General features: G+C 50.5%; 3 protein-coding genes across 6 annotated transcripts; 2 read left to right on the top strand and 1 right to left on the bottom strand.

Moving 5' to 3' along the window:
• The first annotated feature begins 2431 nt into the window (after positions 1–2431).
• LOC101777284 (homeobox-leucine zipper protein HOX1) lies at positions 2432–4684 on the top strand. Of its 2 annotated transcripts, none has more exons than XM_012842543.3 (4): positions 2432–2922; positions 3059–3456; positions 3899–3978; positions 4095–4684. In XM_012842543.3, the coding sequence occupies exons 1-4, from the start codon at positions 2703–2705 to the stop codon at positions 4453–4455; spliced, it is 1059 nt and encodes a 352-aa protein (XP_012697997.1). In that variant the 5' UTR covers positions 2432–2702; the 3' UTR covers positions 4456–4684. The 2 variants fall into 2 exon arrangements, with proteins under 2 accessions (XP_012697997.1, XP_004983649.1); XM_004983592.4 differs by having other exon boundaries at positions 2435–2922; positions 3059–3441.
• A 3092-nt stretch (positions 4685–7776) lies between these two features.
• LOC101776344 lies at positions 7777–10750 on the bottom strand. Of its 3 annotated transcripts, none has more exons than XM_004983590.2 (7): positions 10554–10750; positions 10284–10356; positions 10044–10193; positions 9330–9938; positions 9108–9248; positions 8881–9006; positions 7777–8791 (listed from the first exon to the last, which is right to left on the bottom strand). In XM_004983590.2, the coding sequence occupies exons 3-7, from the start codon at positions 10104–10106 to the stop codon at positions 7985–7987; spliced, it is 1746 nt and encodes a 581-aa protein (XP_004983647.1). In that variant the 5' UTR covers positions 10107–10193; positions 10284–10356; positions 10554–10750; the 3' UTR covers positions 7777–7984. The 3 variants fall into 3 exon arrangements, with proteins under 3 accessions (XP_004983647.1, XP_022678574.1, XP_004983648.1); XM_022822839.1 differs by having other exon boundaries at positions 10044–10188; XM_004983591.3 differs by having other exon boundaries at positions 10044–10149.
• A 2889-nt stretch (positions 10751–13639) lies between these two features.
• LOC101775937 lies at positions 13640–15878 on the top strand. Its single transcript, XM_004983588.2, has one exon. The coding sequence runs from the start codon at positions 14070–14072 to the stop codon at positions 15597–15599; it is 1530 nt and encodes a 509-aa protein (XP_004983645.1). The 5' UTR covers positions 13640–14069; the 3' UTR covers positions 15600–15878.
• Positions 15879–19397: the final 3519 nt, after the last annotated feature.

Genomic DNA, 19397 nt, shown 5'->3' with positions numbered 1-19397 from the left:
GGACGTGCGCTTCGTCCTCTACGCCATCGACAAGGAGGAGGATCGCATTCTGGTGTCCCTAGAGATCATCGCGCCGTCGACAAGGAGGATTCCAGAACTGAGGAAGAAGAAGATGGGGATAGAGAGGATGACAAGTGGGGCCTGAATTGGGGGGTGATAATGGCAATCCACACTGAAATCGGTCTTTTTTTGAGTTGAGAGCACTCTTTTGGCCAAACACCCCATCTAGACCGCTCCAACTCCACCTGGAGCTAGCTCTACCTAAAGTTATGAGTGGAGCAGTTCCACCCAGAGTTGAAGCCATGCCAAACAGGACTTAAAAAAGACTACAAAATTAACGAGGCCGTTATGATCTTGTTTCACAACGATTCTAAGGACTTCAAAATTTACGCAGCCTGAAATTATTTAAACGTGATTAGATTTATGTCACTTATGTACCCTTGACATATTTTTTTAACTTTTGCTTTTTGGATAAACGCGTACGTGAGAAAAAAAAATTACGGTTCAGGATATTTCGGCTGGTAGGATTCAGATCAGATTATATTCCAAAACGACGTGATCATTAATTTATCTTATATTATATTATTTATGATTATAAATTTATAATTATTGAAGCAATTCAAGTTTACAACATAAAAATAAATATTTATTGGTTAAAGATAGCAAAGTTTGAATCTTTATGTGCACTGGGATAAACCGAGGGAGTATCTTGAAGGGAAAAAAGAAAACATAGTAAAGCGGAGGAGAGAAAACCTAAAAGCCGCTGATCCCATCATCATCATCTGCGAGTTGAGTTGGATGAGGCGAGGAATGTCAATGATTGGGGATGGTGGGCGCTGTCGGGGTCGCGCGGGGCAGGCAGGCGCGCGTGGGGGCCGAGGGGCTCTCCCTCTCGGTGCGCTCCGACGTGGCGCGCGGCGGGGCCGGCGAGGCGGGCGCGTCCACGTGACCCCGGCCCCGGTCTCCCTCCCTCTTTCCCGCCCCGCTCCACGTGATGCTGTCTGCCTCGGTGGCTCTCGGCCTATCCACCTAGGAGTAGTAGTCTACTAGACGTAGCACCAGCTCTGGCTCGTAGAATCTGGTTGCGTGCGGCTCGAGCTCATCCGGCGCTCGACTAGTCGGCTCATGCATCATGCTCTCTCGGCTCGGCTTTGCCCGTCGGAGAACCTTGGAGTGGAATGATCAAGCCTGCACGCATGGCCGCTTGCTCCTTTTTTTATCTTGACCCCTTTCTGTTCGTGAAAGAAAGGGGGAATACTCCTACCAGCGAGGGAAGGCCAGCAATCATCAAGCGTGGGCCGTGCGGACTGCGGAGGGAGACCCAATCATGAACTCATTCCGGTTCATGATTGAGGCGATGATGATGATGATGATAGGGGGCTAGGGGGAAGGCAACAGGCCCCGTCTACGGTCAGCACAGTAAAAAAGGTGAAAAGAAAAGGCACATCCGCAACAGGCGATCACAGGCCCTGCTGTGCTGGTGCCGCGCCGCTGCCGGGATAAACTGGCCGCGGGGTCCCGCGCCTTCCCCGGCCAGGCATCCCATCACACTGCTGCACATCGGCACCGGCCATCCGGCCATGGGGGCGTTGAAAGGAAGCAGCAGCAGCAGCGTGGCGTGGGTGGGGGCAGCTAGGGCGGGGCGGGGCAGACATCGGGGGAGGGGGGTGCGCTGGTGCCGGTTGGGCGGCAGGGGACAGCGTGATGGCCGACGAGGCCGCGCGGCGTCGGCATGCGTCCGGGGCTCCGGACACGGGCGTCCACCGGGGCACACCTAATAATTGCCCCACGACTCGCGGCCCAATCACGTCCATGCCGTGTCCGTGCGTGCGTGCGTCTCCTGCCCTCCCCAATTCCATCGCATTCATGTCACCGCGCCCGCCGCGACATCAACCCCCCCTCCCGTGACAGCGCGACTCACTTCACGGCGACACTGCGGCACAAAATTCATTCACCTCTTTCTTTTCTTTGGATGGAGAAGGGCAAATACGAGTTGCTCTTTCGCTGCAGCCTCCAAGTGAGCAATGAAAAAAAAAACATGGGAACTTTTGTGGAAAGAAAAGAGGAGAGCGTGCGACGCACCGAGGTCGAAAGAATTCCAGATGGCAGCAGCGCCGGGATCCTGGCGGCACCGGTGACCCGGTCGCACGCGATGCCCGGGCCCGTACGGTTGCGGAGCTCCCCCCGCCCCGCGTGCAGGACTCGGCCGCGCCGAACGCCATCGCGGCGGCATCCGTGGTGATACCCTGAACCGGGGACAAGTCAAAAGAGGCGCCACCGCGCGCGGCGTGCCTCTGGACCCCCACAGCCACGGCCACGGCCAGGCTCTCAGCTGATGATTGGGCTGCGCCGGCGAGGGTGACGCGCCTGCCAACACCTCATCATCACAGCAATATACGAGCACTTCACCTCGTCTTCGTTTTCTTTTCCCTTCCCTCACTCCGACTATTATGATATTTTGACCTTTACTCCACCCCACAAAAATATCACTTTTGATTTACGGCATCATCACTCCACTAATGATCTCTCTCATTCTCTCTCCTGTGCTCTTTAAAAGCAACGCCCTCTCTACCCCCCCTCCCTCCTCATTGCCACACACCACACCGACGGCGATTGATCCATCCACCGTCTCTCTCTCTGCAAAGACTGCAAGCACCACCCGGTTTCCCGGGGAAGGGAACCCAAGTTCCGAGTAGACATCGATGGAGATGGCGGTTAATGCGAGGGATCGGGAGCAGCACGGCCACGGCGGTCTCGGGCTCGGGCTCAGCCTCAGCCTGAGCATCGCCACCGCGGCACCGCCGCCGCAGCAGCAGCGAGCCATCAGCGTCGCGCCCATCTCCTCCCACCCCGCGCCGCCGGTGCCGCCGCAGCCGCAGTGGTGGAACGGCGGCGCCGGTCTCTTCTTCTCTCCCTCCTCCGGTGAGCACCGCACTGCTATTTTTGGAGCAGATAACAACACATGCATGCGTCGTGTCTCCGATCCAGCGACACCGGTTGAGTGGCGTTTATGGTTCTGATCGAGTTTTTGACTGAGATCGGGCGTGCATGCATGCAGGGATGGTGGATCGATCTATGGAGAGGAAGCTGCAGCAGCAGCCGGCAGTGGCGGCGGCGTGCCACGGCCACGAGATGCCGTTCCTGCGGGGGATCGACGTGAACCGGGCGCCGGCCGCCGGGGAGAGCCGGAGGGGCTGCTGCAGCGAGGACGAGGAGCCCGCCGCGTCGTCTCCCAACAGCACGCTGTCCAGCCTCAGCGGGAAGCGGCCCGCGGCGACGAGGAGCGGGGACCTAGAGGGCGACCACACCCCGAGGGCCGGCGGCGCCAGCGACGACGAGGACAGTGGCGCCGGCGGCGGGTCCCGCAAGAAGCTCCGCCTGTCCAAGGACCAGGCCGCCGTCCTCGAGGAGAGCTTCAAGGAGCACAACACCCTCAACCCCGTACGTACTCTCCCCGTAAGTGCAATTATAGGATAGATTAGCGGTGGCGTGCAATTATAGGATGGATTAGCGGTGGCCCGAAAAGATTCTGATATCTCCGTTCGATTGGTAACGTGCAGCAAATTTTGGCATGTAAATTAAATCTGATCATTTAATTTGGTAGGTAGTTGAATCTATTTTCTAGAATTGCACTCTTTTATGACACTCATGCAGTAAGTTTTAGCATACAAATCATTTAATTAGGTAGGTAGTTAGATCTATTTTTTAGGAATGCACGATGCAATTTTTTTTTTCAAAAGTTAGGATTGCATTTTTACGGGACGGAAGGAGTACCATGCAATCACTCTCGGCTCCTGATCATTTTCAGAATTCCAACACCGATTAATCTTCAACTCTCGAGACGTCGCGAAAATCTCAAAAAATCTAACGGACTTTTCTTGTATCGTCTCTTTCTCAGAAGCAGAAGGCGGCGCTGGCGAAGCAGCTGAACCTGAAGCCGCGCCAGGTCGAGGTCTGGTTCCAGAACCGCAGAGCCAGGTAAATAGCCCAATAGTTAAAGCCCCATAATTATTATTAACCTGATAATTCCATCTCTTTAACCATCCCATTCATTCATGGCTATTGGCTAACCAACCGATGATCAAATTGAGCAGGACGAAGCTGAAGCAGACGGAGGTGGACTGCGAGTTCCTGAAGCGCTGCTGCGAGACGCTGACGGAGGAGAACCGGCGGCTGCAGCGGGAGGTGGCGGAGCTGCGCGCGCTCAAGCTCGTCGCGCCGCACCAGTACGCGCGCATGCCGCCGCCCACCACACTCACCATGTGCCCCTCCTGCGAGCGCCTCGCCACCGCCGACGAGGCCGGCCGCGCGGCCCGTCCCGCCGCGCCCACGGGGCCCTGGGGCCCCGTCCCCGTGCGCCCCGTGTTCGTCGACGGCATGATCATCGACGCAGACGCGCGCCCCGAACACCCCAACAGCGGTGGACCGGTGGTTGTAGAAAAAAAAAGTTGGTAGTTTTGGTTAGTCATCACTACTAGTAATACTAATATGGCATGCGATGTGCTTGCTAATTACTATAGGGTTGGATTTGCCTTATACCCACAGTTTAGCTTTTAGTCCTATAATCTTTTTTTTTGGCACTGTTTTATTTGCTCAAAGTAGACAATGTTCTGTTTCTTGTACTCAAGTGATGCAAATGGTTTTAGTACTTTGCGGATGTACGTGCTCATGTGCTTTTGTTTAATCTCTGTGTCTACTTGGGTACCATACCATCCCTCTCGAGGCGAGTGAGACCTCTGCCTATGATGTCGGTTGTTGATGTGTTTTGCTTGTTCAAACTCGGAGCACATTGCTTAAAGATGGCTTTCCGGTTCCACAACATCTCAGAAATTCCAACCTCTACGCAATCATTGGATTAGAGCAATGATTATGTTCTAAAAAATCGTCAAGAGGGATTATCAGTCAGCTAGTATTTTTTTTCCCCATTGTGTTGCATTAAAGTCTGAAGTTTCTGATGTTGATGTTGGAGTCCGATGAGGAAATTTCCCTGCTTTTCCTCGCCGTGTTCTTATCGTTGAAGCATTCTTGACAAGTAGCCGCTCGCCCGCTCCAACCCAACAAGAACGGAGGTGAAAGCGTGAAAGGTTGGTGCCATCCACCAGACCACGAGATGCGAAGAAAAACAGCGCGAATTCCCCTGGTTGTCACCGCTCGCACGCACGCAGCGCGGCAGAATTCACGTGCCGCTGAATAACCAGGCAGGCAAGGAAAGCAGTCGGGTGGCGCCGTCTGAAATGGGCCGGCAGGATACGTTTTCAGCGACGAACTTCTTCCGGTCAGTTTCAGCGAGCCGAGTATATTCTCCAATAAGAATGCATTTAGTTCATGGATAAAATACCTCATACAATGTATTGTTTCGTCTTTGTTGTTTCTAGGGTTACATGCAAGATATAAGTATTTTGGAAACCGTGTAAGCATGCTTTCATCCCCATTACTCCCTCCGTATAGGAAAAGAAAGTCGTTTTGAACAAGGTTTAGGTCAAACATTGGGAATATAAATCATGAATAACTTTTAAGTTGTTGAGTTTGGAAATGTGAAAGCCATATAAATAAATTTGTCTTGAAAAATATTTTCATAAAAATATACATATATCATTTTTATAAAAACAAGGAGTCAAAGTAATGCTTTGGAGACCGTGTCGCTGTCCAAAACGACTTCCTTTTCCTATACGGAGGGAGTATATTAAACTAATTTCTTCTCTTACCTCATAAATAGAGTATCATATCATTATAATTACCTACATAGCATCTCATTTGCTATACTCGAAACTGTTATTGAGAATGGCCTAAACCCACCCCCTCCCCGTGCGCGGAGGCACTAAGACAAGGCGCCCCCCTGCACACGCGTATCCACCACTCATCCGCCCCCACCTTGTCCTGCTGCCCGCCGTGCCCTAATCATTTGCCATTTCCAGACAGAGATGCGTGTCAGTGATCATGCATTGTTTAAGATAATGGGATGAGGCCGTGACCGTGAGTGAGAGAGACGAAGACGATCGGTGTTGACCCGGGGAGCCCACGCGGACTGCCTCAGCTTAAACCCCGGGAGCCAGAGCTGCATCCAAGCCAAGCTGACGGTGGGGAGCTGGCGTCTGGGTTCTGATTAGAAAACGCTGGCCCCGGGACACCTTGCTCCCCTGCCTGCCTGCTTTTGCGGCCACTCCACTGAACCTTTTCCCGCGTTGAAGGTTTCTAAGCTGAATAGGTAGGTAATCATGGTAGTTTAGTGCTAGTTCAATTGTCCTGTGCAAGTCCTTTGTATGGTCATTGTGTTGCCTGCACAAAGCTCCTGGTTAGAAAGGCTGTGGAGTGGTGGTTACTGCTAAATGCCTAATCATTGTACTACTACTGCTACTGCGTTGGGGACCCGTCTGCGTTTTTTTTTTCATTTGCTCATTTCTCCCTTTTCCTTCTCAGACCTTTTCTGGAGCAGAGGAAAATGTGGACAGAGACAGACACAACAAAGATAGAGTGTTGCTGCAATTGTTCAGCATAATCCACATCATTGTTCAGTTTTGCAGTGGACCCGGCAGTGGCTGTGTGCTGTGGGCCTGTGGTTCTGATCCTGATCCTGTGCCGCAACTACTATTACAAGTCAAATCTGTTTGAAGATTCATTCTGTCTTGCATGTGGCCGGATTCGGTGCGATACTCACATCGATGGAAACTGAACACTTGTAGCAAACTGGAAAGCTTTCTTATTTGTAAATAGCTTGTCATGGTTCATTGGCCCCAGTTTCTCGTCAGGGATATTCGGTAGTTGGTTTCGACGCTTCGCCACCACACCTCCTTTTTGACTCCAGGAAATTCAGAGTGAACTCTTCTGCCCGGACTATATCCTGGTTCACTGATTCAGATTAAACTGAACGAACACGGTCCAAATTCTGGGCTGAAGTTGCTGTATCCAGGACAGTTTCTAGAGCTCTGAAGATGTGTTCGCACTTCGCAGCCCTGACTGAGAAGTTGAATTGCTGACATCTAAGAAGAACCGAGACCATCTGAATGCAGGGAAACAACAGTAAGGACTTTCATCATTAAAGTTTGGGTTAGCACATCGCCAGAGCGGGCTGGTCGGCCGTCGCATGTTCCGTGGGTATTGACCGGAGAGGCTTCATGGCCACAGAAGGCTAGGCCACATCATATTTCTCTTGGCCGTCGTCACCTCTTCGGCTCTTCCGCGTCTTCGTTGGCGGCGTCTGACTAGAAACAGCTACTGAATTCACGTTTTACAGTCATGAATTGTGTCATATGCACGTTTTACACTACTTACATATGATGTGGTTGCTGTAGCAATGAACTCTATCATAGTCCCATAAAAGATGTTAACAGTCAAAATTTAGCATTGGAGATCACACCAGATCAAACCACGCCTTTTTTTTTAAGTAGAGGGACTGATGGAGTATTACATACTGAGCCTAAACTTGCTCTTCTAATTTCTCCCGTCTCTCCCTTTTCTTCCACAGGCCTTTTCTGTGTAGGCAATACGCAATAGGCAGAAAGAGGCAAATAACAGAGGGTGACGGCACATTACAACTGCTGTAATTGTTCTGTTCACTTTATCTTAATTCATTGCTAATCTCTTTACCCGTCTGTGTCATGGCCAAATATGGTTGATTTTATTCATCTTATATCCTTCTTCCTCAATTGTTCAGTGAAAGTTCAGAGTCATTGTTGTTCGGCAAGGCATCAGGCCAGACCTGCACTCCGGTGTGGGAGGAGACAGGAGAGGAGCAGGGAACATGATCTTCTCAGAAATGAAAATGACTACTTGATCAGCTAAATCTACAGTTCAGGTTTCTTTCTGTAGCATAGTCGAGTTTGGAAATCCACGTGCATCTAGAAATAGAACAGGTCAATTTATTCCGAATTTTTACAACACATAAAGTAACCTGCATCTGCCTGAACCTTTAACCAGCTACCAACTGCATTTCACTAAGGAAGAACGCATGTTTGGCCATTTCAAGTTTCAACTACTGAGTTGCGAGTCATGACGCCCTTTTGGGGCCATCAACAGGAGAAGAAGGATCTGCAGTCTTAAGGACAGCACAGTCGCTCTCTGAGCTCGTCGGGGTACACAAATCAATGACAGGCGTCTTCTCCATCTCCTCCTTCACCTTGAAGGTTCTCCCATCATCACAAAGCCTCGGGCCAGAATTGCACGGTCTTCCTCCACCATGAAGCGGGCTGCTGGGGGTCTGAACTGCCATTTTCTCCACAGCAACACCACTTTTTTCACCGGTTTTCTGGCGTGCGCTCCTTGCTTCGGACGTACCCCCATCGACACAGGCCAACGTTCGCTTTTTAAGATTTGCGTGATCATCAGTGCGCCCATTCCCTGTCTCTTGATTGCCCTTTGGAGTGTCTGAATCACGTCCTGAACCTTCGCCTGTCCCTTTTTCAGATTTGGCCGCTCCATCTCCAGGCTCAGTTCTAACACGTTTCTGCTTGCTGCTATTGAGCTCGTCTTGTTCCCAGTCAGGATCATCCTCAGAGTCGTCGTCCCTGCTACTTCCATCCACGGAACTTTGATCCTCGTACTCGTCAGCCGATGTGTCTTCCGTATCCTCGGTTGGCAGCTCAGAACTATCTTCTGGGAGCACGTCTTCCTCATCTCGGCTAGCATTCTCCTCCACATTGTTAACATTGTTATTTTCTACAAGGGCAGGACTACGATCCCTGGTGACTTCTCCGCAGGTGACTTCGAGTGCAGAGACCTCATGCATGAACTTTGAGAGAGCATTTGTGATACTTGCACAAAGCTTGCCTACTGCATTGCTTAAAACCTCTTTCTTCTGCAGGCCAAAACATGTGCCAAAACACAAACTCAATACAGAGCTCCAAGAAAATGATGATGCGGTTACATGTAGCTACAAGAAGACACCTGTGCATTGTACCCAGCCGCGACATTTGCTGACACAAAATTTGCTATTTCTGGGACGCCTCCCAGGATGGCAGATGCGCCTGATGCACCCCTAGAGCTGATGCTATCAGGAGCTCTCTTCTTCAACTGCACGTAATGTTCGAAGCAAATGCAGAGTAGGATCATAACTTCATAACAGATAGAAATACACTGCCATTTCAGATGAAGACTGGTATAGAAAAACTTACAAGGCATTTTCCAAAGGAGCCATTGTCCTTCATGTCCATCTCAAGGACTTTGTTTACAAGCTTCTTGTTCCATGCAGAAATCCGCGGTGTTCCATGGGGAATTTGCATGTCACGGGTATCAAGTGAATCCAGATATAGAATCTACAGCAAAATTGGTAAAACTGTATCAGAGATGAGAAATGGATTTTTTTCCCAAGAACAATTGTTGCAAAGAATGCTCACCACAAGGTAGAAAAGGCAGCCTGGTACACTGTTCTTTCCCTTTCGGGCAAATGCACGGACAGACTTCCTGAGTTGCTCCACAACAAACTTGCACCAATTCAGCTCCCTGATCGACTTGATATCCACCAACGGCGGGAAGCACCGGGGGCTGATTCTTAGACTAGTAGTCGGGCAGAGGAAGCTTGAGATCACAAGCACCATGAACGTCCGGAGGAAATGCTCGTCTGCGGACTTCATCTGCTTGAGGGAATTTTCTATGCTACTGACGGTAGGCCAGTACTTTCCTGAAGCATCCAACTTGTCGGACATGAAGGCCATGGCATCCTCATCCAATCCATACTTGACATCGCCCCCGCCGTTCGGGATGCCCAGCACCCTATGCACGCTGTCGCTGGTGACCGGGATCCTTCCCCGGCCCTTGATCACTAGCTCGCAGTAGTCGGTGTCGAATCGCCGGAGGAGCCAACCGCAGAACCCCAAAGGGAATGTCGGGCAGCCGATCTTCAGGAGGCCTCCGAAGCCGGCATCCTCAATCATTTTGCGCTGATCCGGAGTGAGGTGAGGGTACAGCCTCACGATTCTGATGGGTGATGCACGGTTCCGTGGCTCCTGCATGCATGCCAATGTGTCACTGAATTCATATGTACTAACTGACAAGAAAGGATAAAATGCTGTGCAGGTGATTGGGAAAACACAGTTAAGGGTTTTCATCACCTTGTCGGCCTGTGCATTGCGGTTGCTTGACCTGCATTTCCTTTTGAAACCAGCCCTGCCCATCTCCGTCTCCCTCTTCAGAACTGTGATTGCAGCAACAAGTGACCTGAAATCTGCTTGTCACAACTTGTCCTGGACTCGAGATCTAGCCTAAACCAAAGAAATGAAACTCTTTAACTATTCCACCCACACAACGACCGATCAATGTAACGTGAAAAGAACATAAAGAGATTCAGTAACCTTAATGCTTTGATGGTGGGATATCAGGGCCTGATGCCTTCCGTTGCTTCTTCCTCATCAAAGCAAAATCTCCCTGAAGGCAAACACACAAACTGAGATACTCTATATGTGCAGTTCCTAATACATCAGTACCCCAACTTCCAACGAGAAATGGCTGTAAGCATTCACTTGTGAATGACTGAGGCCGGATTTTCCTTAATCTAAAACTTCCAATGAGAAAACCACCACGGAATGCGTTTCCGATCAAATCAGTAGGCAGGGAAAGCATACCGGAATCCTGCAGGGGAGTATTTGAGGAGAAAGGATACAGGGGAGGACGGCGCCGACGAAGATCGGACTCGGAGAGACTGGCAGAGGATCTCCAGGCGGCGATGGACTGAGTGAGTGAGGGGAAGGGATGACCACATTGCAGTCCACGGCGTGTACAGCAGCCTAGGTGTTCGCGCCATCGTGGCAGTTGATCAGTCCCGTGTCCCCTCGCACCTGGTGAGCCGGCACTACGTGCCAGGCACCAGTTGTCACTCATTTGGACGTTACTCTCGCGGCCCTCATCGCCGAAGAATCTTGCCTTAGCAGCTATTTGGTTCCACCAACTAAAATTTAGTCATTATCACATCGGATATTTAGATATTAGTAGTATTAAATATAGACTAATTACAAAATCAATTGCACAGACGGAGGCTAATTCGCGAGACGAATCTATTAAGCCTAATTAATTCATGATTACTTCAAATTATAGACTAATTAGACTTAATAGATTTATCTTGTGAATTAGCATCCATCTATGCAATTGGTTTTGTAATTAGCTCATATTTAGTCCTCCTAATTAGTATCTAAGCATTCGATGTGACACGGACTAAACTTTAGTTCGTGGAACCAAACACCTCCTGATTCCTGTTCGATACAGTGGTAATCCAGCTGATGCATAGCATAGCAGCATCGTTAGCCAAACGGAGAAACCAGCCAAGCTAATCATCCTCCTCCTTAACAAAGTTCTATACTCGTTGGGCGAGTGATCGCCGGTGACGGCGAGGCAGTAGTGAACCGGGCGATGGACATTACACGGGGAGGATCAGCCGCTCAGGTACCCGGCGAGCCTTTGTTTTATTTTTTTTTCGGTCAGCCCATAGGAGTTCCGGCCCAACCAGGCGTAAAGGCCACTCTGGGCCCAACCGAAGACAAATCAAATCGTGCAGTAACTTCAGGAATAAAATCCAAAGAAAATCACAAGTCTTTTGGTTTCCATTAGACGTACCTCGTAGTGGCAAACAGGAGGACATGACCTTCCGAAAATTAGAAGAAAAATCAGCGATGTGGAGAATAAGGTTGCGTCTGCATTGGCCTGCAGAAAGGCAATGGGTGGGTGGGTGGCTGGGTGAATCCGACTCGTCCCATCAGCTGCTGATGCAGTGGCGCCGACTGACTTTTCCGTTTTCTGCAACCTGTTAAATTATCCTACCATCAGATTGTTCGCGTTGATCGGACGCCATCTACTCCAGCAACCACACCGCCGTCCCGCCGCTAATGGCCCTGCGCGCGTAATCACTAGCAAACTGAACCTCTGCTGTGCTCTCTGCTCCCTCGGAATCACACTGCCTATTAGCCTATACACCATTTCCATTGAGCAAGAAGATCGCTACTCCACACTCGAACGTGTGTTGGTGACACGAACTGATTCTCAGCTTATGGGCATGCTTAGGTGATTAATCCCTCTGCTGTTTCTTTAAGCCGCTGGGATAAGCTTGTGTCGGCTCTAATCGCGCCCGCTTTGCTTTAGCTTTTGGTAGTTTATTAGTTAGCTGCATGCTTACGCTTTAGGTTCAGGATTCGCTGACCAGCGTCGGACGTGGCACACATCTGATTCCGATGCGATAAGGGACTCAAAAGTTGGCAGCCTTATTTTTTTTAAAAAAAAAACTAGGCAACTAGAAACTTTCAGCAGCAAGGTTTTGTTAAGTGATATCTGAATCTCAATGTGTTTTCAGAGTTCAGTAGTCGGTCGACACTCTGCTGACAAAATTGAATCCAGTTTACCAGATGGATAAAAAGGAGTCGCACTTGTTCAACGACCATTGGTTGCATGGATCAGTGCATGAAGTACAAGGTGAAGCAAGCACACTAGGATTTCGATTCTCTCTTGCAACACACCGTATTCAACAACGAAACGAACCTTCAGAGTCGGCGTGCGTGAGACTTGGGCAAACGGGCATAATTCCCATGTTCTTTTTCTGAACACAAGTAATTCTTAGGTTCAAACCATGGGAAAGGAGGAGCAGACCGGTGGCCCGACCAGGCAAAAGGAGGAAGCACGGCCGCATGGGCATCCCATTCCCGTGCTCAACTCGGCGAGATCAACGGGGCCAGCAAAAGTGCGCGCGTGGGGGCGAGGAGCGGGGGGTTTTCTGATCGGCGGCATCGATCGATCCATACATGCGATCCCACATGCATGGTGCGACATGAGCGGGGAAAGCTCTGTAGCTAGCGTACGCGACCCAAAAGCAGAGAGAGGGAGAGGGAGAGGGAGAGGGAGGGGGAGGGGGAATCCACATCACGTCGTATCGTGTATGTATGCGACCATTCTGATCTGGAGCCGCGTCCACCATATCCGCTGTTCCCGCCTCCCGGCCCGTGGCTCAGTTCTACTGATGTGATCACTACCAGCGCAGTGGCCAGCCACCAACACCAATGTGCTGGGCGTGCATGCTTTACGTATTGGCCTTCTCTTTTCTTTTTAAATAAAACATGCACGGTGACCTGTGGAGTAGAGATCTTATCCAATTAGAATGCTCACGCTCGCCATGGGCCTGGTACTCAAGCAAGAGCAGCTTCAGTGAAGAGACTGTGCCCTAATGGATGATAAGCACCATATATATCCCTTGAGCTAGACATCTTACTCTGACTATCTCGATCGATTAGCATCCCCAACTTGTTGTCACGGCCTATATGAACATGGGCCTTACTGTTACCAGCTGGTCCAAAACACCAGGCCCTTTCTAATTTCTGATTGGAATGAAAGAGAAATGGTTTTCAGTGAACTCTGCCACTTGGTCCCTCAGCCGTCGTAATCTACTTTTTCAGTTGTGCAAGCACGTCGCCAGGGATTCATCATCAGCGAGGTAACACATGGAGGTGGGTGGTACCACTTAACCACTGGATCATTTACCATCTACTACTCCAGCCACTTATTCGTTCGCGTAACATCCACGAACAATTTTGAATGGAAGCGCCGGTAGATAGATTATTCTCGTGTGGCATCAGAATTTCAGAAGACGACACCAGCAGCTTCACCATCACGCTTGACATCCACGCATATGCATGCAGGCATGCAGCTCCCTAGTCCAGTAGTAGTCCTACCTCGGAGTCTATATCTATCCCCCCTTTCTCCCCGCCTTCAAATTCCTCCCTTCCCCGCTAAGCAATTCTTCCATCTCCCCCCTTCTCAACAGAACAAGCAAAAAAGATACCACGACCACGCCCAGCCCGATCCATACACGGTGACAGCAGCATCAGTACGCAGCATCAGTGGGCGAAAAGCCAGCGAGCGAGCGAGAGAGGGAGGGAGGAATTGGATACATCGCTGATAAAAGCGGAGCTCAACTTTATTTGGCGCGAGGGAGCAGAGCATCGACCGCCGCACACGCCGGGCACCACCGCGACGAAGAGCCAGGGGGAGTAAAGCGAGGCGATCGCGCGGCGGCAAAGAGAAAAGCTTAAAAGAGCGCGTCGTCACGGCGTGCGCCTCTCTCTCCTTCCCCCTTTTTTTTTCTCTCTCCCTTGATCCAATCGATGGCAGCGCAGCAGCAGGCCGCCTCGGTGCTGCAGAGCTTCCCGTTCAGGGCGGCCGTGCTCGCGCTCTGCGTCGCGCTGCTGCCGCTCCTCCCGGCGGCGCCCGAGGCCGGGGCGGGGGGAGCCGGCCAGGCGTTCCTCGCGAAGGCCTGCGAGCTGCTGCACCTGCTGTTCGTCGGGATCGCCGTCTCGTACGGCCTATTCAGCCGCAAGAACAGCGCCGACGATGGGCGCGCGGGGTTCGCCGCCGCGGAGAAGGATGCTGCAGCGGGGCCGGAGGCGGCCAAGGCGGACGCGCGGTACGCGTGGCGGATGTTCAGGGACTCGATCGCGCCGTTCGACGACGACGATGAAGACGAGGAGCTGCCGGACAGTCCACCCGGCGGCGGTGGCGGCGGCGGCGGCAGAGAGAAGATGAGGTCTTGGAGCGCGCTGCACCGGCCCAAGGACCCCGTGGTCGTCGTGTCCAACGGCGGCGGCGGGCGGAGTGGGCACGCGCAGGCGCCGCTGTCGCTGCCCGTCCGGGCGCTGAAGCCGCAGCCGGCGCAGGACGCCAGCGCGGGCGGCGGTGGCGAGACGCCGCGCGCGCGTCCGCGCCGGGGCTCTCAGGACCCTGCGGCGAGCGGCGGAGAGACCGTGCTGCCTTCGCCGATCCCGTGGAGGTCGCGGTCCGGGAGGCTCGACGCGGGGCGGCCCGCGTCGCCGAGTCCCTCGCCGTCTCCCAGGAGGCTCTCCCCGGCGTCGTCCTTGGCTAGGGAAACGCTAGCCAAGGCCAGCGAGGAGGAATACTACGCCAAGCGGAGGAGCCCGTACAGGTCTTCTTCCTCCATCTCCTCGCCACCGCCGGCACCGCCTCCGCCTCCGCCGCCGTTCCTTGTCCATGGTTACCACCCGGCGGTAGAGCGCCGGACGGCGGTGGCGAAGAGCTTCAAGGAGGAGTTGCAGGACCACAGCATGAGAGGCCGAGGGGAAGACCACTACTCGCCCGACACGAGCATCTTCAGCAACTCTGCTTACAATAGCAACAACAACTCCTCGATGGCAAAGCCAAGAAACTCTTTCGACGGCGGCGGCGGCGGCTCCTCCTCCTCGGCTTCAGTTGGCAAGTCGGTGAGAACGATCAGGGCAAGGGAGCCCGCACCATTCCAAGGTCAAAGCCAAGAACTGCCTGACGACGCCGGCAATGACCGTGACGCGCTGGGCGTGCACGGATTAGAGGAGTCGTATGGTTACAGAGCCTACCAGTCCATTCCCAGGTTCCAGTACGAGAGATCAGTGAGCGATCCGATCTTGGGCGGGGTGGCAGTCTCCTCGGACGACACCGAGAGCAGCGACGACGACGACGACGTCGGCGGGTGCTCGACGAGGACCAACTCGCCGAGGGAGTCGACGCCGGAGGTAGACGAGAACGAGGTGGACAAGAAGGCGGAGGAATTCATCGCCAGGTTCAGGGAGCAGATCAGGCGGCAGAGAATCGAGTCCATAAAGAAGTCCGCGGGGCCGCGCGGCGTCAAGCGCCACGGCAAGTAGAGCTCGCTGGCTGATGATGGCCGTTTGTTTTCGTTTTAGTTATACGTAGCTGGATCGTCCAGATTTCATAGATAAAAGGATGCTAGCGGCATATGATAGTTGCCTGGAACCACTTGTAAACATTCACGTAGGGGATGAATGGGGGTGTTCATGCAAGTCATGATTGTATTTTCTGGCCAAGATATCGATCGACTTCGGCAACCAATTTCTTGGTGGCTGGCGGATCAGGCATTTGTTTTTGCCTCAAGCGACCCAAAACACTATTCCCTTCGTTCCAAATTATAGATTGTTTTGATCTTTTTAAATTTATACACTTTATTATGCACTTAGATATACTATATGTCTGGATGCATAATAATATCTATGAAGCTAAAACATCCTATAATTTGTTTCAAACAAAGAGAGTAACTTTTGCAATTGATCTGGTAGTAACAAGAGAATATACCATCTCAAATTAGCTGATGAACAAGTTGTCAACCGATGCGCTTTCACAGGCTAGTTTAGGATTAATACTCTTTGTCATTTCTAGTATTTCAACATCAAGATGTTGAGTTTATGTGTTGCTTTAACATTTTTTTTGGACAAAAAATGTTGATATCCAAATTACTGAAATATATGTTTGAAGAATTGTTGAATAAAGTATGTTACGTTATTGAGTACAATAAGGGAATGCAACCGCAAATATATATTAAAAAAGAAGCCAATAAAATCTGAAACAAAAATTATAGAAAAATAGAAAAAAAAAGGTAACTTGGGTCTTAATGTGGATTACTGGGCCGTATTGGGCCAGAAGCGTTGCTTCTGTCGGATTGTCTGAGGGGGCTAGTAATTTCAGATGGAAGATGGCAGAATAGAACAGTGGATGTTTCGGCTTTCAAAAAACTGATAGGGTGCAGTAGGTAATGCAATATGTTACCACTGCGTGTTATTCTCTTCGTTCTAAACTTCTAATGGGCTCTGCTGTCCATTTCTATCCCACTTCGTAGCCTTCACCAATGTGATCCATTATGCCTTTATCTGTTCTTTTTTTGTTGCCGATGGTTTTGCTGTTACGGGGCATCTCACATTTTGTTGATTGCACAAGGGAGTATAAGATGGTGATCAAAGCATGAAATCGAGTGCGGGGCATCTCACACACATTCCTTTTGTTGATTGCACAATGTTATTTCTAAAAGCAGAAAGAGAACTTGGTAGAAAGATCAAGCGAGTTTATTTAGAAACATGCGCTACTGTACTAGCGAACTCATCAGTGCCATATGTTCGTTTCAAGAAAAAGGATATAAAAAAACTCATCAGTGCCACGCAAATGTCTATCCTTTTCTGCGAAAAGCGCCTGGAAGAGAATAATTACAGGTAATGGAAGTTTTCAGTTATGCAACCTTTGCAAGTAACTTCAGTTCTGTGCACAGCTACTGAAAAGGCTAAGGCTAAATGTTATTCCCAACAGGCATGGCGTTTGGTACTCTACCCGACAGTCTACGTGCACAGACACTGAAAGCTAGGCGAATTGGTAGACACTATTTTCTCAAGCAAAAGTCTTACAAACATGGAAACTATTGTAGAATCTATCATCTGCTCAGGGCCCATAGCGTAGGACTGTAGGAGGAGTTCTATCATCTGCTTGACACCCAGGTTTTGTACGATTTGGACAGACACAAAGAGCCCCATCTGGCGTATAGTACAGGCAATACTACCCATCTGGAGAGACACAACCGACAAAATTCTCTGGAAATCACGAGCCGAAAATGAAGGTATGGTGGCGGTGCAGATGAGTTTTTCAACTGTCACATGCGGGTGGTCATTCATTGGATACCCGATACCAGCCTCCTCAAGTGTTCCAGGATCTTCAGTGAACGAAGTACCAGAGTGGTGCTCGTCTTGAGCATTAGTTCAGTGTAGACGGTGGCGGCCACCTCCTTAGGTTCTTGGGACCTAGGTTCTTTGCATGCCAAAGTCCTGAGGCGCATTTAGCTTAAAATGTTTGATCTTAAGTGCTGGCCATGAAATGTGAAGCCATGGTAATGGTACAGCCCTGATTGGCTGCAAAAGTGAACAAGATAGGGAAGGTGGTGAAAACCTGTCACACTGCTAATCCATTTCAAACCAGAAGGCGAAATTGGTCCCCAATCCTAATGCATAGTAAGTTGTCAGTTGAACCATCTGAATTTATTCATTGAGCGCCGGCCATATTGGGAACGATTGCCTTGCACTTGTAGGAGCTGATCCAAGTAAAGAGTGGCTTGTCCGTGCTTGCTTACCATTTTACAGATGAGTGCCTTGCTGTGTAAATTCAGGTCTTTGATCCCTAAGCCATCATGCGCTCTGGGAAATAGTGCATATTTCGATCATTCCATGCAATGAAACATTGCCCTCCCTACACAGCTGCACCTGCCTTTCCCCCTTCCGAAGAAATGCTCTGCAAAGCTTGTCAACTGCCTCCATTGATTTCTCAGGCCATCCTAATTCAGCTCCTGGAAAAGTAGGACCACAGAGAATTACTTCACTTGCCAGCCCATTCAATAGAATTTGTGCCCATCCAGATGTGAACAGTTTGTCTATCCGATTCCTCCAATTCACTGGGGATCCTCTGTGATCCATCCACAGATTAAGACTTCTACAATAAATTGTGTCGAAAGTTTTCTGAAAGTCTAGTGTAAGCACTCCATTAGCCATTTTCACTCCTTGGATGGCCAGCATAAATTTCCAAGTATAATCTTTGCAGCCCGATTGTGTGGAGTCAATGGATGCTTTTAATTCTGAGCTGCAATCGGCAATAATGATACAAGTCTGTAGTCTTTCGCTTTCAGCTCTTAGGACTCAAAGTGTGTATGATAAGTCCATTGTTACAGAATAGAATTTTTGAAAAATTTGGAGGAGATCCGACTTCATACCGCTGATGAAAGCTCTGTAGATTCGACCTCATATTCCGTTGCAAGATGCAGCTTTCATTTGAGTATCGGTGTACTCAATACCATTTGAAACGAGCATCTTAGTCTGCGTGTGGTTGCAGCTTGAAAGAAAGGACTATTTTCATCTCCTACTGACACCATGTTATTAAGCTCTTAGCTTCCACCTAAGCATTTGCTACCATGTTAGATCCTCAATCAACTTTTATAACGTGTTTCCGAAGAACAAATTCAACATTGTTACTAAATGTTGATGGAATTACTGCTTGCCTTGCTCCTCTGACCTTCTTGTTGGAGATTAGCTCTGGGGTCTGCAGCAGTACTTTCCAAAACGAATCGTAGCTCCTTGTAAATAGAACTGTGCATTTGCTCGCAAACTTGATTCAGAGTGGAATAAAGACAGATCAGTATTTCCATTGAGGCACTGACTCTACCGTGTGACGATTGCCTCGCTATCTTCCTTCCAAACATGTTCACTTCAGCATTCCGGGCGGGCAGCCTTGTTTTCGCAGAACAGCGTCCGTTGCAAGCGACCAATCATCTCAATCTGGCCATGGTAGACGAGTTCCTCCAACATGACGCCGGATTGGCTGGGAGCTGATAACCCCAGAACCAGCAGGATGCCTCGGGCCACCCCCCTTGGAGTAGGCGACCAGATCGGCATTGCTATCGTGGCCGCGGCCGCCACCGTCGCCGCCATCTTCATCGGGCAATGGATCTTCCGCGGCGTCGGTTCTCCCCCGGCAACGCGCCACCGCCTATGCGTCCTCTTCAGCAACTTGCACCACAGTCTCATTGCATCAGCTTCCTCTTCAGCAACAGCAACTTGTACTCCTGGCTCAGTTTCTGCCGTCTCCAACCACCACCTAACGTGCTGCCGACTGCCGTGGCT

Source organism: Setaria italica, chromosome IX (assembly GCF_000263155.2).
Source record: "Setaria italica strain Yugu1 chromosome IX, Setaria_italica_v2.0, whole genome shotgun sequence".
In the NCBI taxonomy this organism is placed as follows: domain Eukaryota; kingdom Viridiplantae; phylum Streptophyta; class Magnoliopsida; order Poales; family Poaceae; genus Setaria; species Setaria italica.
The sequence above is the reverse complement of the archived record's forward strand: the minus strand, read 5'-3'. Positions and strand labels throughout refer to the sequence as shown.

Excerpts from the sequence above, each read along its gene's own strand:
- LOC101777284 (XM_012842543.3), top strand. The coding sequence starts at position 2,703 with ATGGAGATGGCGGTTAATGCGAGGGATCGGGAGCAGCACGGCCACGGC. Across the intron at positions 2,923-3,058 it reads CTTCTTCTCTCCCTCCTCCG|GGATGGTGGATCGATCTATG; the intron begins GTGAGCACCGCA and ends GCATGCATGCAG. Across the intron at positions 3,979-4,094 it reads TTCCAGAACCGCAGAGCCAG|GACGAAGCTGAAGCAGACGG; the intron begins GTAAATAGCCCA and ends CAAATTGAGCAG.
- LOC101776344 (XM_004983590.2), bottom strand. The coding sequence starts at position 10,106 with ATGGGCAGGGCTGGTTTCAAAAGGAAATGCAGGTCAAGCAACCGCAAT. Across the intron at positions 9,249-9,329 it reads GCTGCCTTTTCTACCTTGTG|ATTCTATATCTGGATTCACT; the intron begins GTGAGCATTCTT and ends ATTTTGCTGTAG. Across the intron at positions 9,007-9,107 it reads GCTCCTTTGGAAAATGCCTT|TTGAAGAAGAGAGCTCCTGA; the intron begins GTAAGTTTTTCT and ends CATTACGTGCAG.
- LOC101775937 (XM_004983588.2), top strand. The coding sequence starts at position 14,070 with ATGGCAGCGCAGCAGCAGGCCGCCTCGGTGCTGCAGAGCTTCCCGTTC.